This window comes from Pavona decussata, unplaced genomic scaffold (assembly GCF_977016875.1).
Source record: "Pavona decussata unplaced genomic scaffold, jaPavDecu1.1 SCAFFOLD_201, whole genome shotgun sequence".
NCBI lineage: Eukaryota > Metazoa > Cnidaria > Anthozoa > Scleractinia > Agariciidae > Pavona > Pavona decussata.
Window position 1 is genome coordinate 132,885 of NW_028145609.1, and position 27,827 is coordinate 160,711.

Sequence of the window (27,827 nt, forward strand, 5' to 3'; positions counted from 1 at the left end):
GCGATATTCAAAACTGACATGTCAATTTCAAATCTACGCTCACATTTCAAAAATACCGGTCACGCGTGACGTGATTGACTGTAATGGAATTGTAACAAGCGGTTTCTAAGGGCCACTTCATATGAGCCCGGTAACCGGGCTGGCCCAGAAGGTGGGACGAATTTTGTCTTCTGTTCATATGGGAAATTTAACCCCGGTTACCGAGATGAAAAATGTCCAAAAGGCCCCCAAAATACCCGTTGATCCGCGTTCCGATCCGCGTTCCGGTTACCGAGACCAGCCCTCCTTCTCATATGAATACATCGAATTTTTTGTAAAGAAAGGAGTGGCTAGGCGATATCTCGGAAACCGAGCCAGCCCGGTCGACCGGGCTCCTATGAAGAGGCCCTGAGAAAACAATTCATTTCAGCTAAAACAACGAGTCAATATATTTTTTGGTCAAATACGCATGCGTGCCTTTTATTTGGGTTTTACATGACACAGCGGCAAAATGACTTCGCATGCTCCGCAGATTTGTGAGTCGAGCGAGAATCGATTACGAATGCTCCACTTCAATCGCCAAATTCACACATGTTACCACAATATTTTTTTTTGTTTAATAAGATATGTGATGGAGGAAGTTCGAAGGAACCTTTCCCGAAAGCAAGTATCAATTAATACGCTCCTATTTTTCCTGCCGTTTAATGGTCATACATAACAATTAATCTCCTTTGACTTCAGGGGGCTGGCTTCAAGTCTCCAGTTACGTGATGCAAAGCTCAACACCTCCCTCTCAGCTGCAACTTAACACTTCACTCCTAGGAATAAGCAGCAATCAGACTTTTATCACAACAAGCGTCATGAGAGAGCTAAGAACATACTTGAACTTCACTCAAGTAAGATTTCACTGCAAGAAGGAAGGGGGAAGAACATTTCATATCGCCACGGCTCTTAACAGCACAGGTGAAGCTGCGGTCCAATACTTCAGCAATCAGACGGATGTTATGCCTGTCTCTTGTGGTTCGTATTTGAGAATGAATGATGACAACTCTAACTTAACTAGATCTTGTGATAGGTGGGGGAAGGAAGGCGGTATTTATAACGTTGGTAAATGGGGGCATGAATATGTAAGTCATCAAAATGTTGGAAACCCTGAAAACCGGTTATTCGATCACAGTGCTTTCGTAGGAGCTCTTTATCATTGGTTACTTTTCTTGCTGGGTAGGTGGGAGTGTGATGACTACAGGGTTGGAGTATCTTCTGGGGATTTCTGGAGAGTGTTTGTTCGCTAAGGGCTTTAGATTAGCGCCATACGTACTAGTACTTCTTTTTATTTGAAAGGGTTTACATATGACAGTGGCAGTGAAGTAGTAAGCTAAGTAATTTCAAAGCTTTCAGAGAAGCTTGTCTTGTAGCGGACAGTTACGTATTGAACAGCTGGCTCTCCTGAGTAATTTCAATTCTAGACAGATTCAAGTGACAGTGTTTTCTTCAATTGTAACTAAACTCCATTGTGATCTTATTAATTAGTTATGGTGATCACAAGGGTTTATGGTTTTGGAGCCAGCAACAACAGCAAAATGATCCTTACTAAAACGATTTCATTTTACAATAAGCACACAACTGAATAATAGTTTAGAATGAGATGAAAATTTCGGGCAGGCGGTATACAAATACTTGTCAGTTTCTTCTCTGTTTCTTTTTAATTTTGTTGTTATGTTTATTTATATCAAGGTATTTTTTTTGTAGTTTTAGGATATGTTTCAGCATTTTCAGTGTCATCGTCAATTCCATGTTACGCGTTACAAAGTTGGCTAAATGCTAGGGCTGATTTAGGCAATGAACAGGAATGTAATACTGACAAAGGAAAGAGATGCAACACTTACAAAATATGGCGTAAACGATACAAAAATGAATTTGTATAAGAGACTTGAATTAACATGTTGTATTTGGTAGTTTAATATGTTTTCCCCTCAAGGATATACGGGGCTTCTATGATTTTAACCTTGAATTTAGTGAGAGCATGATATAAAATAGATTAAAATCTTACAAAAATGCCGAACAGCATGCTTCAGAATTCTGAAGATGCTTGTAAACGCCAGAGGCCCTGTCCTTGAAAAGAAGTTCACATATGCGTGTTGGGAGATGTCTGTTGGACTCGCCAACATAACAAGCATTACGGTTGGTGCATGAAAAGTTATGAACCACATCGACCCTTTTTGGGACAGGGTAGTTGACGTCAAATATATTGTTACAATAGTGCTTACAGAGTTTTGTAATCTTATACTGAGTAGCTTTGGAAAAGTAATGTATATAAGGCAATTTGTACTAATGCGTAGAAGAATTGGATGCCTAAAGACCAGTGTCTTGGATAAGGGTTCTGTGTCTTGTTGAAATATATTGCCTAATCACTCGACATATTGGTTTGGTTTGGTAGGGAAAAGTTTGGTTGTTGCTGTGGTTGCTTTGCTTTTTTTTTTTTTTTTCCAAAATGATCTCTAGCTTGTTATTAAAGGAAACCTCCACTTTGACAACAACTTAACGGTGAATTGTCGGAAATAGTGCCTTAATTCTAAATTTTACTTTAAATAGCAGAAATGCCATTCAAGTGTGCTAAAAATTAGATATGATTATCGCCTGTTTTGGATTTTAAATTTCCCGGGCGCCGCCATTTTGGATTTATGACGTCATATGGTTGTCGCTATTGTCAGTAAGCAAAAGTTTTTTTGTGTGAAACAATTGAGCAACCGTTTTATGTCATAAAATCCAGGATGGCGGCGCCCGGGAAATTTAAAATAAAAAAAAAGGTGATTGTTAAATTGTTTTTTGACCGACACAGGAATATTATTTCCATGTTTTCCAACGAAATTTGAAATTAGATTGTATTTTAACAACTTAACGTTAATTTATTTCAAGAGTAGAGGTTTCCTTTAAAATCCTAGAAGGTATAGTTGCTAAAATTGTAGATTCTAAGATGCCCAAGTCAGTTCCCAAGCTTTTTCCTCGCGTCTCTCTACGATACAGTGAACAAAATGACGGGCGCTAAATTGACGAACGAGAAGGTTGTTGCTCCTTGGGTAATAAAGAGTCTGGACAATGTCCTTTTTAGTGCCACGACACAGAGCCCTGAACTGGCCTCAGACAAGATTTCAAAAAGTAATCGCATGAGGCCGAGTAGAATTAAAAATTATTTCTCACTTGTATTTTCAAAGTTTTTTTGAAAGTTAATTTTTCAAATCTTTTAATTTGTACCTGCTCTTATCTCAGATTCATAAGCAGAAGCTTAAACAAACCAATTAAAAATGAAACTCACTTGCAAAATTGCGAACAAGCCTGTCTTCGAAGAATTTTAGCTAACACACTGAAGGGAGGACTTGAATACATCGGACTCACTTTTTAGTGTGGATATCTATTTTTATCTTCGCCATCTTAGCCGCAAAGATAGATTAATCATTTCTGTGAACTAGAACAACCGTTTTAAAGAAAGCTTAGGTCCCTTTACTAGATCTAACATTTCCGTAAGCAATTTATACCCGATAGCCTTTCGACAGAAACTTTATTGTTTAACTAGAAATCTGGGAGGTGTTTTGTAGTTGGTCAACAAATAAAAAGTTTGACCAACCTTTTTAACTGCAATAAATGCTTTCATTCCTGTCAATTTTGAGTTTGATTATTCAGTATTAAACGCATTAGTTATTTCATTATTTATACCTCAGAAAAGAAATATATTACCGTCATGAAGGCTGGGGGAAATTGAGAAATGACCCAATTGTGCCGTTTATAAACGTTTGAGAGAGATTGGGGCTAGCTGAGCAAAACAATTAAAGGAGTCCATATGGGGGAGTTGGGGGAGGGAGGGAGGGAGGGAGAAAAATAGTTTTTGTCTTACAAACGACTACTGGTACCCCTTGTATTATATCTCCTCAAATTCGATGAGAAATGCGAAAAAAATTATATGTTAAGAAAAGTTAACAAAAATTGGAGATTTCTGAGGGTATGTTCTCTTAAATCCAGACAGATCTGTTTGGATTTGTAAGAACATACCCCCAGCAATTAAGCACATTCTGAAACTTTCTAGGCTGATGGAATATGCTAGTCCAGAACAAGACTTTAATTAGGGCTCATCGCAAGAAAGCAAGGTCAAAGAATACTACAGAACGTTTGTCTTTGAAATTAGACATAACGCTGACATTTAGACTGACATGAATCAGCCTATGTGTTGACAAAACAAGTCTGGCAATAACTTTTTTCGGCGCCTACGTACTCAGAAAATCTCACTCAAAAGCCGGTCTTTTTAGCGCTCAAGTTTAGCTTTCTAACACAGAATCGGCTTAATCAGAGCAAGAGAGTGTTTCAAATTGATTTTGCATGTTCATGCTAAATTCAAGCTGCATCGCGAATCACGCCTAACGAACATCTGGAAATTATCTATGACACTCGAGACCGGAAATCCGACCCAAAATCGCACTTCTCGACTAATCAATCACTTGCCTAACAACGCTACAGTTATAAGGGCGAAAAATAATCGAATAGCCTTTCAAACTCACCTTTTTTGAAGAGAAAATCCTTGGCATTTCTTGCTCTTGTTTCGCCATTTTACTCTAAGTCCCGGATGTAGAAAAATTTGAACGGGAAATATTTACAGCGGTTTTCAACTAGAAAAAAAAACTAAGTCTTTGCCCGGGTCAAAACTGACCGACTAAAAATCATCCCTAAGACCTACTTTCCAAAGACTGTCACCTCCTCAAGCAAAGCTCACAATATGTAACTCTTATATTAGTCTCTGCCTGAGTAACTGAAAATTACCCGTTTAGCTCAAAAGAGAACTAGGTAAGGAGCATATTAGACGAGGCAGGACGCTGCACTCGTAAGACTTCTTCCCTCACTGGACTTAATGATGTCCTCAGGAAAAGTTCGCTTCGGGAAGCCAAACAAAAAGCTAAGAGCGCGCCGAATTCGAAGCGAGTTCGTTGTGCCGTTAATAAACGTTTGAGAGAGAATGGGGCTAAAGGGGCAAAACAATTAAAGGAATCCATATGGTGGAGTGGGAGGGGAGGAAAGGGGAGGGAGAAAAATAGTTTTTGTCTTACAAACGACAACTGGCGACCCTTAGTATTATCTCTTGCAGAAAACTGTCGATCAACAACACAGGTCACCAAAGCGTGATATAAGAGTTTGTACGGCGTTAAAATTGGCATATGGTAGGGTAAGCGTGTGCTTAAGTTTCAAGCAAATTTTAACGAGGTTTTCGAAGTGCTCTCCTCAAATGACGGGTTAAATTACCTTCAAATTCGACTTCAAGTTTGCAACCTTGTCATTAACGTAATACAGTGATGCACGTGGACCAGCTGCTGAGAGATAAACCGCTCAAAAAGGCGTTTGAAAGCACTGAGAAGCCTTGAAAACAGAGCAAAGCACACCGGGTAAGCTTTTTCAGACTTTATTATAATTTTTGTGGGAATATTGTTGTCTAATTTTCGATTTAATTTTAACGCCATACAAACTCTTACATCACGCTTTGGTGACCTGTGATCAACAATAACAATGTAATACAGAGAGCAAAATTACTGAATGCTGATTTGTTGTAACAGAGGACATTTTTTTCTCAATTTTCCATTCGTCGAGGGCAAAATAACTTGATACTCCTGATGAGTCGAGCGGCGAAAATACTCGTTCCTCATTAGCCGAGCACGCCGGTTCTACATTCTGTTGGTTTCTCCATTTTGTGTCCAAAAAACAACGAGTTCTTTGAGGATCTTTGTAGTTCGACTCTTTAAGCCAACTTGTTTGTACCAAAAATACATTGAAATCAAGTGCCGCGGCTAGAAAGGAAATTCCTAAAGGTCAAGTTTCGTGTCTCTTACAAGAAACAGCAATAGCTTATTTGTGCCAAAACTTAAAACTTGCATCGGATTGATATATGTTTGGCTGAGAAACTTAAATCAGTCATGACGACCAAGCGCTTTCACCTCGCTACTTCTTCTTACAACGAATAATAACCGAGCATAACAGTGTCCTTATGATGGGAGAAAGGAGCAAGTCAAATTCAGCGAAAGAAATTACTCCGTAAGTTCCTTCTTTGGATCCACCGTTTCCTACTTTTATCGATCTATTTTCGCGGATTTTCAAGCGGTAAGAAGCTTCACAGCTCAGGTGAACAATTTAACATTCAGCTTTATCGTTGTTAGTTTACTCCTGATTTAAACTTATATTCTTTCTTCATTACATGTGTAAAATTCACAACTCAGTCAATGTTGCTCCAACTGAAATAAAAAAAAAACACATAGAAAACAAAGAACACAAGGAAATCACTCATTGCTGCTTGGCAGAGATCTTTAAGTGTATATACAACTGAATGAGAGCCGTGCGGTGGGAACAAAACTGCCCCGAAACGAAATGTTCAAGAATTAGTTTCTCCACGGACATTTGTCTTATCGAAACAATTGAAGTATATTTGTAAAGCTTGAATTAGGCCATTTCACGTTGTTGTTTTAAGGAGGACGGCAAAGAAATGTACCAAAATCTAAAGTACACGTGCGGAGCGATTGTTTTTGTTCATAATGTTCCAGTTTGCAGCGTTGTTAATAATTGGCGCCAGGATAAAAATGTTTGAAAAATCATAACTCAGTCAATATTGCTTCTGCTAAGACAATTCTGGCCTTTACAAAAATTTTAATACTTTAACACCTGGTTGTGGCCCGAAATATTTAAACGTGTTTAAAAACTTGTGCGTGTTTGTACAGTCCAAGTGCATGTAAGCAGAGCGGCGCAAATGCATTATTTGCATGTACACGGCTCCAAAACAAATGTTCAAAAACTAAGTTCTTTGCGAATATTGGTGGTATCAAAACGTTTAAAGTATCTGTGTAAAGCTTGAAACACGTAACAAAAAGAGAAATTATCTATTTTTGCCAGGAAGAAGGCATTTTCGTTTACAAATGATTTGTAAACGGCCGTCGAATTACACGTCATGATAATATTTTTTGCGAGGGCAAGTCAGCGGCCCGGGGAAAAATGTTTGGAAATTAAATACTGGGTCAATTCTGCTCCTATAGTAATAATTAAAACCTCTAAATAAACGTTTAAAATAGTAGAATACAGAAAAATACTATTTGGCGTTTGGTAGAATTATTTCAGAGCTTTGAAACTTGTGAGTGTTTACAAACACATGAGAGCCGTGCGGTGCGAATGAAAAAACACGGCCACGAAACAAAAATGTTCAAAAATTAATGTCTACATGAATATCGGTGGTATCGAGAATTAAACAATTAGAGTGTCTGTGTAAAGCTTGAAACACGTAACATAACGAAAATTTCTCGATTGTTCCCTGGAAGAAAGCATTTTCGTTTACAAATGATTTGTAAACGGCCGTCGAATTACGTAAGCTTAAACACAATAATTTTTGCGAGAGCAAGTAAGCGGCCCGGCGAAAAATGTTTGGAAATTAAATACTAGGTTTATTCTGCTCCTATAGTAATAATTCTAGTCTCCAAATAAACGTTAAGAAAAGGAGAATACCGAAAAATACTCTTTGGTGTTTGGTAGAATTATTTCACATAAAACACATGAGAGTCGTGCGGTGCGAATGAAAAAAACACGGCCACAAAACAAAATTTTCAAAAATTTACTCCTCCTCGAATATTGGTGGTATCAAAGCGATGAAAGTCTCTACAGTAAAGCTATTTTAGAGTTTGAAAGTTACCATAACTGATCAAGAGCGGGTGATGAGGCAAATGTGAGACTTCGTTAATTAACTTACTTTTACGGCCAGCCTGCTCAAGAACTTGCTATCCGTCGCTCTCTTCCACGTTGAACTCTCAGCTTTTTTATGTTCTTTCTCTCTCCCTCTCTTTCTCCACTTTCCACGTTCGAAATATCCAACGAATATATATGAATATTGACTTTGTATTTTGTGTTGTTTAGCATTTCTGTTGTTTTTCTCAACGCATTTCGCTGCATGTGCAACTTCCCGCGTAACAAACACGGGCACATTAGCATTGTGGGATTGCACACGGAGAGACGGTCGAACGGACAAAAGTGACGTAATAACCAAACCAAAATTTTCTCATCCACGGGTTACCAATATTTCTAAACTATGAGGCTACGCGCGCGCAGGGCTCCGCTAAAAATGGCAACACCCCTTTATTATGGAACAAAAATACACTAGTTTCGAATTCGAAATTGAGGACATATGTTTGTTTACGTAAGATTAATTACATAGTTACCGCCTGTCATCAATGAAAGTACAAAGAAAACCAGTCGAAATGCCAAAGGGCCAACGATTTAAAAGAATTGTGAGTCAATTTTGAAGCGATATTATCGGCAAGTGCGGAGCTCGTGTTTCGAAAATTTCATGAAAACTGTTAGGAATGTGATGAATAGGTCAACAAGAATATTATTTAAGTAAAAATTCAAAATCAAACCTGTATAAATTTTTCGTGATGTTAAATCGCAGAAGCGAGCGCTCAAACATTGAGAGCGCCAGTAGCTTAAATGATGATTTGAGTCATCCACTAGCTCCTCGCTTTGGTAAAAGTCTATCTGGGCAGACACTTACATGAACAGTACCATTAAACAAAACCCAAAATGTGTCGCTTCTCCATGCAAAACTGCGAAGCAGTGAACCACGGAGTGCAAAGCGTGCATCGCCTTGTACCCAGATCTAACGCGGCCATTCACAAAAGATACGCGCAAACAGACAACAACAACAGCAACAACAAAAAAGGAGAGAGAGAGAGAGAGAGAGAGAGAGAGAGAGAGAGAGAGAGAGAGAGAGAGAGAGAGAGAGAGAGAGAGAGAGAGAGACGAAACCTTGACTCGTTGATATACTAGCACGAGTATAAGTACAATTATGGCGTAATTTAAGATGGCGTTGAAATAGCGCCCGAACGACGCGAACGACAAAATGTATATCCACTTAATAACAGAAGGAACCAAAGATTGCGCCAGATTATGTTCAATTCGGCCGAACGTCGAACGCAATTATTCTGATAGTACTTTTCTAACACTGCATACAGTATTAGCCTATTTAGCCTACTGTGATGCGATGTATTTAAAGTGCCTATCACCCTTACACAGTTTTAATGAATTTCGAAATTAATACATGTCTGAGACGCTTTACGAAGAAATAAACCGTGTTTCATGTTTCGTTTTGTTTTTATCGGACGACAAAATCCCCCCAAATATCCCGTTTACCGCCATATTGAATACAAAAAACTAACAAGTTTGTGACGTCGACCCGGTATCTCGGCCACAGAGCATTTGCTCATTTGTCACTACATTCTCTGTACTAAACTTGGACTGTGCCAGGAAGGTATGTGGTAGGTGAATATGCTGCCTTCTCAGATATGTAGAAGCGTATAGTTCTGCACGCTATACTGTTCGATAATGATGAAGCATGGAACTGCAGAAAGAAGCGGATCGATTACATGAAACGAAAGCGGGCTAAATGGGAGTTGACCCGTAAACTCGTCAATATGCTCCAAGCACTTCACGAATGACGACTTCATGCGTCCATTCTGATTTATTGATGAAGTGAGTAACAAGTCCCGGCCTTAAGAGTCCACGTGGGCCCAAAGAGGATAAGTAAGTAAGTAAGTAAGAGTAACAAGTCAGTCATCCCAAGATTGAAACGAGATATCGGTATAAATGTGACGCCAACTGTCCATGCTAAAGCGGTGACCACAAGTCCAGGTGTACTGATTTCAACTAGTGCCAAACATCGCTGCGAACGAGCGGTAAGAAACGTTTCTATCTTTTATTTAAGCTTATAGGTACAGCCAAAACAAAACTACTGAAATAGTAAACTTATTTTAATTTATAATTGGTCTAGACTCTCAAGAATGCGAAGAGGCGAATGGAGTCTTTTACTTCTGAGACTGCTGTCTGTTGGCAAGCGGATGAAGGGCCACAGTGACATGATTAAGCTAGTTCTTTTTCTTTCTTAATTCTACGTGTGTAAATTTTGGAGTAGGCTTTCCATAAAGAACGCATCATTCTTTTTAAAAAAGCTTCAGTCTTGAATCTGTCTGTGAAGAACGAAGCTAAAAGTCAATCGAACATGTCGGTCGATTCGGACATGTTCGAAATGCTGCTTCAAAAGGTCGGCTTTTCTTACCTGGAAATCGAAATATTTTGAAAAATAACACACGCAACGGTTTTCCAATCGTTGTGCGGTTTTACTTCTCTTACTACCAGACCAATTTCAGTTAATAAACAGTTTAAAAATGATAAAAATATCAACTGAACAAGCTTATATTTACGCCACGAAAAATGCAATCCTAAGAGTTCTTTCCTCAGCGGTCCGCATGTTGTCGCGAAGTAAAATTTTTGCAGTGATATGGTGGTTTCGTTGACAAAAGGTAAGCCTCTAGTTCAAAAAAAAAATGTTGCTTATTTACGCTTCCATTAGCTACAGTAAAATATTCTTTAAAACCGAAATATTTCAAATATTTAGAAAATAGCAAGCTCCTGCTGTCCCGCAACACAGACCTCAGAGCGGGAGCGAAGCGAGGCGATAAAAAAACGAAGCCGTAACTAAACAGACTTGTATGTAAGGCTCCCAATTTAACGCGGCATAGCTTTCGAAGAAATCAACAATACTAAAGAAAGGATCAAAAGACAAATAGCAATAATCAGAGACACAACATTTTGCCACAAAAACAAACGGGCGGGCGCGGCAATACAAAAACTGTAAGATAAAGATGTAATTACACAGTTCAAATCCTAACAAAGATAACAACAATGGCGGTCGCTTTCGGAGGTTAAAGATTAACACACGGTTTAAATCCCAACTACAAGCTGTACTCACAAATGTCCTCTGAGATCAAAATACAAAACATGCTACAGTTAAGCACATGGTTTTGGTCAATGAATATCATACAAATCCTTCAAATCGTCATGCCAACCCACTGTAAACATACAAGAAGCTAAATTGATCAAAATACTGAGATAGAAGAGCTAAACATGCGAGTAGGAGTTGTGTAGGCCTTCCATTCCTATTTTACGTGCTTGATCGTCGCGTCAATCACGTAGCCGGGGTTGTAGTTAAATTCTGAATCATCTGAGTTGTAGCTTTGCTCGGATTCGGAGTCAGTGTACAGTTTTTGGGCTAAAAAAATGGCCCGAAGCCCAAACAGCTCGCGTAGAATTCACTCCGACTCACTGCGTTGTGTGCTTGTTATCGAGATACCGGGTCGACATCACAACTCACTAGTGCTAGCAGTCTCTAATGCGGCGGTTTTAACTTCGGAAATTGTCATTTCGATCGGATTTTAAAACTCGAGAATAACTTCAAATCTCTTTATTTAGCTTGTTTTCGCTTACTTTCTACATCTACTTTTGAGTAAAGTTTAGTGCCATCATAAAAGAAAAGCGAAAATTAATCCTGATCAGTTACAGAGAAGTAAAAGTCACTGAATCAATACCGATACTCGACTGGAAATTGTCTCCGTGATTAGAGTCAAAGACCTCTACGTAAGCAATATTTGCAAAATACAAATTTAATAGTTCTACTGAGCGACTCGACAAATAATAAGACGCCTTACCTCATTGCCTTGTTTATTTTTATTGAGCATGAAGTAAATATACAGAAGATACTCAAGCAGGGGAGCCACCACAGCAAGAGCCAATTACAGTGGTCCCCTTACATTTATTTTAGAGTAATATAAAAAAAATACATAAAACATGGGGAACACATACAATAATTACACAAAAAAAGACTAGAAACAACACGACGGCTGCCGTATCAAACTACGAGCGGCGTTGCATTTAGGGCAGATAGTCCTCCACGATCAAATATCGTCTTGATCAAAATTAGAGAGAGCATTGTAATACCTTATTCGTACTAATTCTCGCGAGGCTTTAATTTCGCGATTTTCACGATTTGTGAAAAATCGCGAAATTAAAGACTCGCTAAAGTTAGGATACACGAAAATTAAACACTCGAAATTTAATACACTTCTATAATTGCTTTAATCAATGATTAACTGCGTTTCTAGCTACATGGTAATTGTCATCAGTCTATTTATCTTCTACTTAAGCACTTTCTTCATCCGAACCACTCATTTCTTCTTCTTGTACATGTAGCTCTTTCGAAACATCTTTCGTGCAGCCATCGAACTTTGTGGCATAGGTAATTATAATCATATTTTTACAATTGACTTGTACATTGACTTTTATTAAGTACCATATTGCAGTAGCATTTGATTGATTTGCAGTATTTGCTTGATTTGTCTGATTATCAACGCTATTTCTATTACGTAATTGCAAATCATGATTGTAAATCAATCGTTATTTAAGTGATCATTCAATAAAGAACGGTTTTCTAAGTCTGTCTTTTGTCGATTTTCGCGAAATTAAATGCCCTAAATTTATCATTTTTTGCAAAATCGCGAAAATTAATGCTCGCGAAATATTCGTGTTCCAAATTCGCGAAATTAAGTGCCCGCGAAAATTAGCACGAATAAGGTATTCCATCAGCATTCTTTTGAAAGATTGAAGTGGGAATCTCTTTCCACCTAAGTTGTCAGGTAGTACATTCCAAATGGGACTACAGCGAATAAAAAAAGAGCGCTCATACGTTACCGCTCTGCATTTCTTAATGTTGAAAGAAAGTTTTTGACAGGAAACTTGGTTGCCTTCAGTATGCGTTATGAAACAGCGTTATTCATAATTTGGTGTACTTGGGAGGTCGTTACTTTTTGAAAGCGCTGTGCCATTTTTCTTCCCGACACACGAAATTACGTATATCGCAGGATATCTGTTATGTGCGGAAAATATTGAGTTTACCAAGACCATGTTTGGGCAGTGTTACAATGTATTGAATAATAACATGATGAGATATCATGTGATTTTCCACTTTTACACAATTGTTCAACGGACGAAAATTGAACACGTTCCTGTTCGTTCCTACAGAACTTACCAGTTGGATTCTTGAATTCATATCTCAATTCATGCCTTGGGCACAAATGAAGAGGAGTAAAGCATATATTTGGCGAAAGAGCGCAGTAATTTGTTGACAATATGGAAAAAATTCAACCGTAGCTTTCCCTTAATTGCTGAGCGTGGCCATGTTTACTGCTCTAGAGATGAAAATAATTTTATTGCCAAGCCGAAAAATTAATGAGCTCCAGACTAAATTTCTCTCTACATGGTGCTCGAGCCTCAGGCCAAGTATGTAATTCTTTATGGTATTTCGCATTATAGTCTTTGCAAACAGTGTGTAACAGTTGTGGCTGTTAAACTTTGAACGGCATCAGCCATTAGTAAAGGTTTCAACAGGGCTTAGAAAATCTAATCTAAAATCGAGCCTCAGACTACGCATGTTATTCTTTATACCATTTTCGCATTTCAGCTTTATATAGTCTTTTCTAAGTAGTCCTGGCTGTTCAACAAAGCAGAACATTAGCCATTAGTATTAGGACTTAGCATGCAATGCCATTAACCATTTCTAGTGCCTGAACTAAGGTTAAAGATGGGCTGTCTGTCTAGGGAAATTCACCTGAGCAGACCATCAGCATTGTCTATAGCGGGGCTTGGCCTACAATGTTGTGTGTAATTAATGTGTTTTTAAATCGCACTGCGCCCGGTCTATTAAGATAAGTCGTATTTATTCATAAACCAATAAACCAAAGAGACAGGAATATTGTGAATTGTGTAGCATGCCTAAAATGTGAGAGCCTTAGGCGAATTTAAAAAAGATTCATTACACAACTGACGAAACAATAGGACAACAACGGGCCCGACTGCTATCTGTCTAGCGCGGCTCATCGTTCAAGTTCATTAATCAGACCGGCTAATTGCTGTGGTCTTATCTTTCCTTTCTTTTGATATCAGGCTTAAAATACAAAAATGGAAACTGAACAATTAATAATGCAGTTTATTACTAATTAACGTAACATGTTGTCACATTGTTTTTCCTGTTTGGCTAGCAAAGTGATAGACTAATAAATACTTTTCTCGGCTTTTCCAAGTTGTTTTCATTACGTACTTCAATATGGCATCTCTGTAAGCTAAAGCACAGATTAATGTGACAAAATTACGAATAATAGAATTATTTTGTTGAATCACAATCCTACAGCCTGGTTTTCGCAAGCGTCCTGGTACCTTTCCACTCCGTTCGAATTATATTTACTCCTCGAAACATTAAAGCATTTGTAACCTGCATTATTTCTTACTCAACTTGAAGGAGTGTACGACGAGCTCAGAACCAAAACCTTCCGAACAGAAACCAACTTATCACCGGTAAATCGAAACAAAGTCGTCAAGTGTGCAATTTGTTAAAACCGGTTCGAGATGATATTTTCTGTTTAACGAAAATTTAGTTAAAAAGCCACCCCTGGGTGGGTTGTGGACATTTTTTCGCAATAACCCGCTCGGAATATCATGAGATATCATGTGACTTTGCCTTTTACATATGTCCAAAAACGTTCCTCTACCTTCGTACAGTGCTTACAAGTCGGGTTTTCGAATTCATATGTCATTTTCCTGCCTTGGATACAAACGAAGAGGAGTGAAGCATACCTTTCAAAGTCACTGGAATATGAGTTTGGCGAAGGAGGGGAGTAGTTTGTTGATAAAATTAATGGAAACGGTCTAACCGTACCTTTTCCCTAATTGCTGAGCGTGAGCATGGTAACTGCCCTTGAGATGTAAATGAATTTATTGCCAGGTTGAAAATGAGCTCCAGACTAAATTTCTCCTAACATGCTGCTCTAAAATCGAGCCTCTGGCCAAGAATGTAATTCTTTATGTTTTTTCGCATTATTTCATATAGTCTTTGGAAACAGTTGTGGCTAATAAACTAAGAACGGCATCAGCCATTAGTAAAGGATACAGCAGGGCTGACTACGCAATGCTATTAACAATTTCTAGTGCCCGGAAACTACATTAAAAATGGACTCCCTGCCAAGCAAATTCACTTGAGCAGAACATCAGCATTGTCTATAGCAGGGCTTGGCATGCAATGTTATTAGTTGGGTTTAGTTCTGTTGAACTGCACGAAAGATAGAAGCCCTTCCAAGCAGCTTACACGATTCACCTCAGCAGAGCTGCACCTTCATATAAGGTTTTAGTTGTGAACCAAGCGATATTTTAATCGTCATGCCAAAATTGAAAGTCTAGTACTTACGTTCAATCTACCGTGTTCCAAAATTTTGGGAGTATCTTTAATTAATCTATTAAACGGTAAGAAAATCGTCGGAACCAAACACAAAACACAATTGAATCTCAACGCAAGCAGAGATTACATAATTATTCTTGTATTTATAACGCAATGGTCTTGAAAGGGGCCTTTTTAACTCCATAATTTCATTTAAACAATTAGTTCAAAACAATATCTTTTTGAGGGATTATCTCAACTGCCATATTGAACGCCAAGTCCGTAGGTTACAGCATGGCTTAGTACGCAATGCTATTCACAATTTCTAGTGCCTAAACTACATTAAGGATGGACTTTCTGCCAAGCAAATTCATCTGAGCAGAGCATCAGCATTGTCTATAGCAGGGCTTGGCATGCAATGTTATTAATTGTTTTAGTTGAACTGCACGAAAGATAGAATCCCTTCCAAGCAGCTTACACGATTCAACTCAGCAGACGCTGCACCTTCATTTAAGGTTTTAGTTGTGCACCAAATTTCTTAAGACTGCCTCCAGAGACTGAAATTTTGGTTCACATAATTCCATAGTTAGTAGCCGAGACTGGTTATGAAAGTCGGCAAAAATCAAAAGCAAAAACAACGTTGCTGCAATTTAGGTTGAAAGCTCCCTGACAGTGTACAACCTTTTGTTTTTTGGTCGCACATTCAGACTGAATAAATTAAAGGTATGTTTCTATTGATCAGTTTTTTCAACTTAATTGGAGTGCTATTGAGCGTTGTCACCTTTGTACACCTTCAAGGGCAAAAAAGGCCAACAAAAACCTAAAACAAAGGAAGAATGTGGCGCTTCATAACCATTGCCCTTTATTAACTATGATGATTCGAATCAGTGACGCTGTATAATGGCATCAACTAGAGCTGACCGCCGACTGATGTTCTTTATAGCCTTCGCTGTTTTAGTTGCCTGCCTGGTAGCGATTGCCGCTTTAGTTTTAGCTGCAATATTGATATCAATGGTGAGGTCTGGTAACGCCTCGAGAACAGCTTCTAAAGTTGTTATTAAGGTACAAGGTAAGAGACCCAAAAGGCTTATGAGTTAATCGTCATGCCAAAATTGAAAGTCTAGTACTTACGATCGATCTACTGTGTTCCAAAATTTTGGGAGTATCTTTAATTAATCTATTTTAAAAACGGTAAGAAAATCGTGGGAACCAAACACTAAACACTAAACAGAGATTACGTAATTATTCTTGTATTTATTACTGAATGATCTTGAAAGATGTATTTTTAACTCCAATACTTCACTTAAAGAATCAGTTCAAAACAATCTCCTTTAAAGGTTACTCTCAACTGCTATATTTACTGAACTCCAAGTCGGTAGCTGGAATGTATCTAATCTTCAAATAGAGCTATTCTTACTCTTACGGAAGTAAGCTTCCTTACTGGAATAAATAATTCCTTATAACTGCAAGAATATAGGAACTCCAATATACTGAACGCGCCAACTATACTCCACTTAATTACTTGTTTTAACTTTTCCTTGCTCGTCCGGCTTTTTCAGTCGCTTTTCTGTGAGCTAAACTGCGCTGCTTAATCATCTGGAGTTATAGGGCAAAAGTATTATCATAATTTTTTTAATGAAAAAGAATCTTATCGCCCGTGTTTCACAAGCGTCCTGATACCTTTAAGAAGCACTCCGCTGAAAATTTACCTCTCGAAACAGAGCCTCTGTAACCTGCATTATTTCCTACCCGACTTGAAGGAAAGTATGACAACCTCAGAGCCAAAAGCTGCGGCACAGGAACAAACTTATCACCCGTTAATCGAAAACAAAGTCGTTAAGCGTGTAATTTACGGAAAGTTCGACATGCTTTTTTTTTCTTAACGAAAATGTAATTTATTTTCATGTTATATTTTCAGTAAGAACAACGTACTGAAACACTATCGTGTATTTGATGTGTTTTTAAATCACGCTGCGATCTATTAAGATAAGTCGCATTTATTCATAAAAGAATAAACCAAAGAGACAGGTATATTTTAAATTGTCTGGCATGCCCAAAATGTGACAGCCTCAAGGCGAATTCAAAAAAGATTCATTATAATTCTGGATAGATTACTTCTAATACTTGCTTTATCCTAAAACAAAACTAAAAACCTAATAACCTGAGATACTTTGATTTTGCACATAAGCCTTTGTGCTTCTCTTAAAAGAATTATAACCTTGTAATGATTTCAATTCATTTGGTAAATTATTCCAAATATGAGCCCCCTATATTTTAGTGAAAATTTCCCATAATTTGTCCTTTTCTAATCAATATATACATTTGACGCTGAACGAGATATTTTAAAAAAGTCATTAACCGCACCAATTTTTTTCTGTATGGTAATTATCGGTTTCAGTCTAGTTTGGTAAGTGATTGTCCATATTATGCCACAATACGTGAGAAATGGATACACGATAGTTTTTGACGTTCTTCGACCATCAGCTTTCTCAATTCATCGTGGGAAGGGCGTTTTTAGTGGTGCTCGGTATTGTTCGTAAAGTAGGCTAAATCTGATTGATGCCACATAGCCCTGGAAATAGCCACACACACTTAAACATACATATCAACACCAAACTTCATGCGGACTCAACAAAAGATCTTTTCACCTCTATTATTGAGTGCTAATTTAAGACCAGTTATAGCATTCGTAGGATTACCCCGTCAACACCCCAGTTCAAATAAACTAAAATAATATACTGATATAGTGGAGCCCCGCTCTACAAAAACCTGCTCAACACAGAAGTCCGGCACGGATATTACGGACAGTTTCGTTTGTCACAACGAAAGCTCATATATATTTTTAATAAAAATGGGCTGAAATAAAGTATTGTTGTTGTTGTTGTTGTTGTCGTTTTCACAGATATCAATGAATGCTACAGTAATCCTTGCTTCAACAATGGAACGTGTGTCGACAAGCTAAACAGCTTTAACTGCAGCTGCCCGGACGGATTTATTGGCAACCGATGTGAAACAGGTTAGAGGGAATTCCACGCTATTCGCAATGAATTTTATAGTGATGGAATTAAAATTTATATGTGTTTATGATTTGCTGTGGTTACGATTGTCACAGACATCAATAATTGCAAAAGTAACCCCTGCTTCAACAATGGAACGTGTGTTGATAAGCCAAACAGCTTTAACTGCAGCTGCCCACAAGGATTTATTGGCAACCGATGTGAAACAGATCAGAGGCAATTTCATGCAATTTGCAATGAATTTATTGTAATGGAATTAAAATTTCCTTGGGTTTTTGAATTGTTGTGGTTATGATTATTACAGACATCAATGAATGCGACAGTAACCCCTGCTTCAACAATGGAACGTGCGTTGATAAGCCAAACAGCTTTAACTGCAGCTGCCCACAAGGATTTATTGGTAACCGATGTAAAACAGGTTAGAGGCAATTGCGTACAATTTACAATAAATTTGTAGTAAAGGAATGAAAGTTAACTTGTGTTTTTAAATTGTTATGGCTACGTTTTTTACAGATATCAACGAATGCGACAGTGACCCTTGCTTCAACAATGGAACGTGTGTTGATAAGCCAAACAGCTTTAACTGCAGCTGCCCACAAGGATTTATTGGCAACCGATGTGAAACAGGTCAGAGGCAATTGCATGCAATTTGCAATGAATTTATTGTAATGGAATTAAAATTTCCTTGGGTTTTTGAGTTGTTGTCATTACGATTGTTACAGACATCAATGAATGCGACAGTAACCCTTGTCTCAACAATGGAACGTGCGTTGATAACCCAAACAGCTTCAACTGCAGCTGCCCACAAGGATTTACTGGTAACCGATGTGAAACAGGTTAGAGGCAATTGCGGGGAATTTACAATAAATTTGTAGTAAAGGAATTAACATTTATATGTTTTTTTATGATTTGTTGTGGTCACGATTGTTACAGACATCAATGAATGCGACAGTAACCCTTGTCTCAACAATGGAACGTGCGTTGATAAACCAAACAGCTTCAACTGCAGCTGCCCACAAGGATTTATTGGCAACCGATGTGAAACAGGTCAGAGACAATTGCATGCAATTTGCAATGAACTTATTGTAATGGAATTAAAATTTCCTTAGGTTTTTTAGTTGTTGTCATTACGATTGTTACAGACATCATGGAATGCGACAGTAACCCTTGTCTCAACAATGGAACGTGCGTTGATAAGCCAAACAGCTTCAACTGCAGCTGCCTACAAGGATTTATTGGCAACCAATGTGAAATAGGTTAGAGGCAATTGCGTGCAATTTGCAATAAATTTGAAGTAAAAGAATTAAAGTTAACTTGTGTTTTAAAATCCTTATGGTTACGTTTTTACAGATATCGACGAATGCGACAGTAACCCTTGCTTCAACAATGGAACGTGTGTTGATAAGCCAAACAGCTTCAACTGCAGCTGCCTACAAGGATTTATTGGCAACCAATGTGAAATAGGTTAGAGGCAATTGCGTGCAATTTGCAATAAATTTGAATTAAAAGAATTAAAGTTAACTTGTGTTTTAAAATCCTTATGGTTACGTTTTTGCAGATATCGACGAATGCGACAGTAACCCTTGCTTCAACAATGGAACGTGTGTTGATAAGCCAAACAGCTTTAACTGCAGCTGCCCACAAGGATTTATTGGCAACCGATGTGAAACAGGTCAGAGCCAATTTCATGCAATTTGCATTGAATGTATTGTACTGGAATTAAAACTTCCGTGGGTTTTTGAGTCGTAGTGGTTACGATTGTTACAGACATCAATGAGTGCGACAGTAACCCTTGTCTCAACAATGGAACGTGCGTTGATAAACCAAACAGCTTTAACTGCAGCTGCCAACCAGGATTTATTGGCAACCGATGTGAAACAGGTTAAAGGGAATTTCATGCAATTTGAAATTAATTTGAAGTAAAGGAATTAAAGTTAATTTGTGTTTTAAAATCATTATGGTTACGTTTTTTACAGATATCGACGAATGCGACAGTAACCCTTGCTCCAACAATGGAACGTGTGTTGACAAGCCAAACACCTTTAACTGCAGCTGCCCAGACGGATTTATTGGCAACCGATGTGAAACAGGTCAGAGGCAATTTCATGCAATTTGCAATGAATTAATCAGTTGTAATGGAATTAAAATTTCCTTGGGTTTTTGAGTCGTTGTTGTTACGATTGTTACAGACATTAATGAATTAATGGAATTAAAATTTCTTTGGGGTTTTGAGTCGTTGTGGTTACGATTGTTACAGACATTAATGAATGCGACAGTAACCCTTGTCTCAACAATGGAACGTGCGTTGATAAACCAAACAGCTTCAACTGCAGCTGCCCACAAGGATTTATTGGCAACCGATGTGAAACAGGTTAGAAGCAATTGCGTGCAATTTGTAATGAATTTGAAGTAAAGGAATTAAAGTTAACTTGTGTTTTAAAATCATTATGGCTACGTTTTTTCAGATATCGACGAATGCGACAGTAACCCTTGCTTCAACAATGGATTGTGTGTCGACAAGCTAAACAACTTTAACTGCAGCTGCCCAGACGGATTTATTGGCAACCGTTGTGAAACAGGTCATTGCAATTTGCAATGAATTTATTATAATGGAATTAAAATTTCCTTGGGTTATTGAGTTGTTGTGGTTACGATTGTTACAGACATCAATGAATGCGACAGTAACCCTTGTCTCAACAATGGAACGTGCGTTGATAAACCAAACAGCTTCAACTGCAGCTGCCCACAAGGATTTATTGGCAACCGATGTGAAACAGGCTAGAGGCAATTGCGTGCAATTTGCAATGAATTTGTAGTAAAGGAATTAAAGTTTACATGTGGTTTTTAATTTTTGTGGTTACACTTTTTAAAGATATCAACGAATGCGACAGTAACCCTTGCTTTAACAATGGAACGTGTGCTGATAAGCCAAACAGCTTTAACTGCAGCTGCCCTGACGGATTTATTGGCAACCGATGTGAAATAGGTTAGAGGCAATTGCTTCCACTTCGCAATAAATTGGTAGTAATGGAATTAAAGTTAACTTGTGTTTTTAAATTGTTATGGTTACGTTTTTTACAGATATCGACGAATGCAACAGTAACCCTTGCTTTAACAATGGAACGTGTGCTGATAAGCCAAACAGCTTTAACTGCAGCTGCCCTGACGGATTTATCGGCAACCGATGTGAAATAGGTTAGAGGCAATTGCTTCCACTTTGCAATAAATTTGTAGTAATGGAATTAAAGTTAACTTGTGTTTTTAAATTGTTATGGTTACGTTTTTTACAGATATCGACGAATGCAACAGTAACCCTTGCTTTAACAATGGAACGTGTGCTGATAAGCCAAACGGCTTTAACTGCAGCTGCCCAGACGGATTTACTGGCAATCGATGTGAGATAGGTTAGAGGCAATTGCTTCCATTTTGTAATAAATTTTAGTAATGGAATTAAAATTTCTTTGCGTTTTTGAGTTGTTGTGGTTACGATTGTTACAGACATTAATGAATGCGACAGTGACCCTTGCTTCAACAATGGAACGTGTGTTGATAAACCAAACAGCTTTAACTGCAGCTGCCCAGACGGATTTATTGGCAACCGATGTGAAATAGGTTAGAGGCAATTGCTTGCACTTTGCAATAAATTTGTAGTGAAGGAATTAAAGTTAACTTGTGTTTTTAAATTGTTATGGTTAATTTTTTTACAGATTTCGACGAATGCACCAGTAACCCTTGCTTTAACAATGGAACGTGTGCTGATAAGCCAAACGGCTTTAACTGCAGCTGCCCGGTCGGATTTATTGGCAACCGATGTGAAATAGGTTAGAGGCAATTGTTTGCACTTTGCAATAACTTTGTAGAAATGGAATTAAAATTTATATGTGTTTTTGCGTTGTTGTGGTTACGATTGTTACAGACATTAATGAATGCGACAGTAACCCTTGCTTCAACACTGGAACGTGTGCTAATAAACCAAAGAGCTTTAACTGCAGCTGCCCAGAAGGATTAATTGGATTTATTTTCTCCTCATGGAGAAATATCAGGCAATAAATGTCTTCTTTTGTACGATTTAAAACAGGTCGAAAAATCCAGATTTTCCCTGCGAAAGTTGACAAGTTACTGGTTTTGCGGTCGTCGACAGTCTGCCAATGGAACTGAGATTATTCCTTTTTAAATCGTTTCGTTTTCATGAAAGACTCAATGAAAAACGATCCACTAAGATTAAAAAATATTTAAGTACCGAAATTATCAAAGAATTTCGTCGAAAAGGACCCTCCTGAAATGAGATTATTTTACTCACGTTTAAGACGCGACGGCAAGCTCGGCCTTTTGACGTTGTAGACAATCCCGCTATGACAGGAAACTATCATGATTTAAGACGGCTATTCACAACGGAAGTTCTTTGACAATATTTTTTTACTTCCGCCAAACCCAGTCGTCGGATCTCAAGGTAGTATTTCTTGTATCCAAAGGACAGCAGGTAAAATCCCGTTTAGTTTCAACCTCTTTTTTCCTCCAAATAATAACTGCGATGGTTTTCATGTATTATAAATTACTCCTGTTGGTCTCTGCGGATAGTTAATTCAACTTGGCAAACCTGTTAGTTCTTAACCGTCTCACCGAATATACATTTACTCTAAGGCAACTAAAAACGTGCTTACATTTGTCCGTAATCTGCAAATGTTGCATACTTAAAGTAATTTGCCTGAAGAACAAGATGTCGTTGATGAGAAGTGAAAGTTTATGCAGAAGGACCGATCATTCCCAGGCAGCAAACGAAAATTGATTTGTGATAAATGAGAGGGCTGCAAACTATTATTAAACGCACCCCTTTGGGTTCAATGGGAACTGTGTAGTGCATACATCTCAAGCGTCTGGGTAACTTTTCATTACAAAGCGAAATCCCAAAGACTGATCGTTCATGGACATGTTTGTGAGATAAATGCTTTAAGAAAATCTCTAACTTGTCTTTATCTCAATAGATGTACCATGCATTTTACTAGCTGTCTGTTTTTTTATGCTTCTTGTTTATATATTTTTCTTTTTTTACTTGTTCTTTTTAATGTAGTTTTGCTGAGAGTTGAGATACATTGAAATGAATTTTATAACTTTAGAAATACAGGGTTGGGATTTCGATTATCCTGGAACATCATGCAAGAACATCCTGGACTCTGGTTTCTCCAAGGGAGATGGGGAGTACTGGATCAACCCTGGATGGAGTGGCGATCCATTGAAAGTTTACTGCGACATGACTACTGACGGAGGTAAGCAATTCCTATTTTCTTGCGTAGGCGTTTTAAAAGTCTGTTACTTCGACTACGCTTGTCGGCACATACGATGGAAGCTTTATACTAAAACAAAAAACATTTTTTTTAAGACAACCTCAACATACAGCACGGTGACATTTTTCCAAATGTTCTTGCACATGACCCCAACAACAATCTTGCTGCACGCCAAGACATAATGTGTGCATTCAATGAGAGTATTTGGTAACCCTTTTTGTTTTCGGGTGTCTTGTAACGTGAGGTTGGAACAGGTTAACTTTCCCATCCTTTTACAGAAAAATATCATGAATCACAAACCAAATTTAATTCGATTTAACGACTTTATTATGAAGACGGTGGACTCGGAGAAATTATATTTTAAAGTTGGGCAGATTTGCTAATCTGAAATAAAATCTATATTAGTTTTCTCATGAGAAATCAAAGTGACCGAACACGGTTTTCTAGTATACGGATATTAGTATTAGCACAGCACTTTATTTCATTATCGCGATCCTGGGGGATCTTCCCATTGTGCTGAGACGTCAATACGTATATAGTATAATGACGGTTTCTGATTGGCTCAAAAACTGTCATGTAAGCATGACAGCACGGCACTTAAATGGGTTTCGGCGCGCACAGATCAAAATTTTACTTCTGTGAATGAAAATGCGACGTTGGATGGTGTTGTTTATTTCTTTTCATTTGAGTTTACAAAGCTTCTGACACTGTTCAAGGACCACTTATAATGTATTTTTTGTGGTGAACATGTACCATGGTACAGCGGATACAACTTTTTTCTTGAAGGTAAGCGAAAAAGGGTGATTATAAATTCGATGAAGAGAAATTTACTTAAGGACGGTGCCTACTATTGTTACTGCGCATGCGTACTGCGCATCTCGAGATACTCGGGTTTCCTATGGGTTGTGCCTATTAATACAGGGATAATTTTGCGCGGTTTAAAACTATACGGAGAAAGCAGAACTTAGCAAGTGCTTTTGGTATCTCAAAGGAAAATTAGGGGTAACCATGCATTTTTCAGAGATAATTAAACTTCAATTTAGGAAAAAAATCCCATACATTGCTTTATGTTTTAGCGCTTTTTAGAGATATTATTGCTTAATTATCTCTGAAAAATGCGTGGTTACCCCCAATTTTCTTTTTGGATTCCAAGAGGCCTTGCTAAGATCTGTTATTCCTGCATATTCATAAGCCGCACAAAAATACTTCGGTATTAGTAGGCACCGTCCTTAAAAGACTTTCTCGAGTGTGAAAGCGGCCACGGTAAATAACAATGAGCTTAAATTCCAATAAATGATGGCATTTTCAAAGCAAAAGGATCTGTTTCTTTTCTGATGTCTCTTATCTCTGGAAAAAATTGCTCCAAGAGCGCTGCTGCGTTCTCTTTTATGGCTCAGGTTTGTCAATTTGATCTTCTTGTCGTAGCGCCGAACGGCAGACTCGGTAATTTTTACAGTATTCTTCGCCGCTTGGTTTCTTTCAAATTTCTAAATCTCCACGGCATCTAAGCTAGGATACCAATGCTCTGCTTTCGTTTTTGGGAACTAGTATGGTTGCTTTTTTATTCTTGCTTCTGGTTGTGAGGTTTATTCATCACTGTTTTCATGTTGTTGTTTCTGTCTCAGCGGCAACAAATTTTCGATAACATTTGCTGGTAAAATGTTCAAACCTACTAGCTCGTCTATTTCATCAATGGTAGGTGCTTTATGGACTGTAAATTTTTGCATTTTCTTTGTTTTGACGTAAAAATTAAAGCCAAAAATTTAAATAACCCGCCCCGAGAAAAAATTTCGCGCACGGATATTACCATGGCTGCAGTTTAACTGAAGTAAGAATTTATCTTTCAATCAGCGCACGATTTGGACTTTATCCGTTTACTCTCTCCAACAAAATGTCAGGTATCGCGATAAAAAACTAAATTCGATTTTGAGACGGCAATACGACTTTATATTGACGGTGTTGGGAGAAAATATATTCTGTATTGGGCTCCGTCGCTTCGCGACTCCGCCCAATACGGAATATATTTTCTCCCAACTAGCCGTCAATATAAAGTCGTATTGCCGTCTAAAAATCGAATTTAAATTATAGTGTCAATGTATTTGACGCAGCTCAGATCACCAAATGGGGATCGAATTGGAATTTAGAAATGTTGGTTTTTGAGGAAATGTAATAGGAATGTATTTTGATATTTGCTCTTGAGCTAGGTACCGTTGTCATGGCAACCTGGCAAGCTATTAAACGTCCACGAACAATATGTATATTTTTTCTTAGAAAATGCACTCGTGAAATTTTGTTCAGTTTTGGTCTCCAAGAAAAATACTGACATGGTGACGCAGCTTTCATTAAATTTTGAATGAGAGATCTGCTGTAAATATTGGTTTTGCACTTTAATGTTTTGTGAAGACACCCTCTGTCAGATTTGGGTTTCTGTTTGCAGATGATTTACGCTTTTAGAGAACCAATTTTTTGGGAAATTTACAGTCAATCCAAAAAAAGACGCATTAACGGAAAAAAGATTCAAAATACTTGGGAAACAATTGTTATTCTTGAAGTACTTTATGCTGTAATATAAAGAAACATTTATAACTTTATACCGTCAATAAACTAGGGAAATTTCTACGAAAACTCTGAAATCTCGTTGGCGATGTTCAAAACTGACATGTCAATTTCAAAACTACGTTCAAATTTCAAAAATACCGGTCACGCGTGACGTGATTGACTGTAATGGAATTCTGACGAGCGGTTTCTAAGGGCCACTTCATACGAGCCTGGTAACCGGGCTGGCCGAGAAGGCGGGATGAATTTTGTCTTCTGTTGATATGGGAAATTTAACCCCGGTTACCGAAATGAAAAATGTCCAAAAGGCCCCCAAAATACCCGTTAAACCGCGTTCCGACTTGTCATTGACCTTACAAGCCATGCGCAGTTGAAAGTGTTTCGTCCAGGACAGTCCCGGTTTGCGGGCTGGAGTGTTCATATGGGAAAAATTTCCAGCCCGGTTACCGCGACCAGCCCGCCTTCTCATATGAACACGTCGAATTTTTTTTGAAGAAAAGAGTGGCGAGGCGAGATCTCGGAAACCGAGCCAGCCCAGTCGACCAGGCTCATATGAAGGGGCCCTAAGAAAGCAATTCATTTCAGCTAAAACAACGAATCAATATATTTTTTGGTCAAATGCGCATTTTTGCCTTTTAATTGGGCTTTCATGACAAAGCGGCAAAATGAATGCGCATGCTCCACAGATTTGTGATTCGAGCGAAAATCGATTACGAATGCTCCACTTCAATCGCCAAATTCACACCTGTTACCACAATATTTTTTTTGTTGAATAAGATATGTGATGGAGGAAGTTTGAAGGAACCTTTCCCGAAAGCAGCTTCCTTATCTATTTTGATCTGGGCTTATCCCCACGAAACAAAAAGAAACAATGGGAATTTTAAAAATACCGCCATTTGGCCGCGTAAGATTGCTCACACGTGACGAGCATGCGCACTCATTTTGCCGCTGTGTCGATTTTCACAGCAAAGAGGAAAAACATGTAACTTAATTTTGTGAGCTTTGAATTGATAAAAGAAAAAAGCTAAATTATGAAAATGGGTGAGAGGAGCCACAGATGACTCAGACATCAGGTTCCATTTTAAATTTTAAAAACCTTCAGGTGTTGCCTTCAGAAAAAATTAAATCCTGTTAGCTGATTGTTTTACCTCTTAACAAAATGACAAAGTATGAAGAAGTATCAATTATTACGCTCCTATTTTTCCCGCCGCTTAATGGTCATACATAACAATTAATTTCCTCTGACTTCAGGCGGCTGGCTTCTTGTCTCCAGTTACGTGATGCAAAGCTCAACACCTCCCTCTCAGCTGCCACTTAACACTTCACTCCTAGGAATAAGCAGCAATCAGACGTTTATTACAACAAACGTCATGAAAGAGCTGAGAACATACCTGAACTTCACTCAAGTAAGATTTCACTGCAAGAAGAAAGCTGTGGGAAGAGCATTTCATATCGCCACGGCTCTTAACAGCACAGGTGAAGCTGCGGTCCAATACTTCAGCAATCAGACGGATGTTATGCCTGTCTCTTGTGGTTCGTATTTGAGAATGAATGACGACAACTCCTCCTTATCTAGAGCTTGCGATGGGTGGGGATGGGAAAACAAGACTTTTCTCGTTGGTAAATGGGGGATTGGACTTACGCATTATATCCACCAACTTGGACTTCCTGAAAACCGGTTGTTCGATCACAGTGCTTTCGTACATGATAAATATCATTGGTTACTTCACTTAACAAACAGGTGGGAATGTGATGATCTCAAAGGTGAAGTAACTTCTGGGGACTTCTGGAGAGTGTTTGTTCGCTAAGGGCTTTAGATTAGCGCCATACGTACTTCTTTTCATTTGAAAGGGTTTACATGTGACAGTGGCAGTAAAGTAGTAAGCTAAGTAA

At 38.2% G+C, this 27,827-nt stretch overlaps 2 protein-coding genes across 7 annotated transcripts in view; both read left to right on the plus strand.

Moving 5' to 3' along the window:
• The window catches only part of LOC146461154 (uncharacterized), a 51,850-nt gene that overhangs the window by 17,350 nt on the left and 6,673 nt on the right, over positions 1-27,827 (plus strand). For 5 of the 6 annotated variants that reach the window (XM_085087198.1, XM_085087200.1, XM_085087201.1 and 2 more), the window contains one exon: positions 721-3,115. In XM_085087198.1, the coding sequence (XP_084943324.1) occupies positions 721-1,271 (551 nt within the window). In that variant the 3' untranslated portion in view covers positions 1,272-3,115. Of the gene's footprint in view, positions 1-720; positions 3,116-27,827 lie in introns of those variants that run through there. The other variant, XR_014857479.1, reaches the window with a different exon arrangement.
• On the plus strand, positions 19,674-27,827 carry LOC146461156 (uncharacterized). The gene is made up of 3 exons (XM_085087205.1): positions 19,674-19,768; positions 23,211-23,360; positions 27,186-27,827. Exons 2-3 carry the CDS (start codon positions 23,345-23,347, stop codon positions 27,740-27,742), a joined length of 573 nt encoding a protein of 190 aa, XP_084943331.1. The 5' UTR covers positions 19,674-19,768; positions 23,211-23,344; the 3' UTR covers positions 27,743-27,827.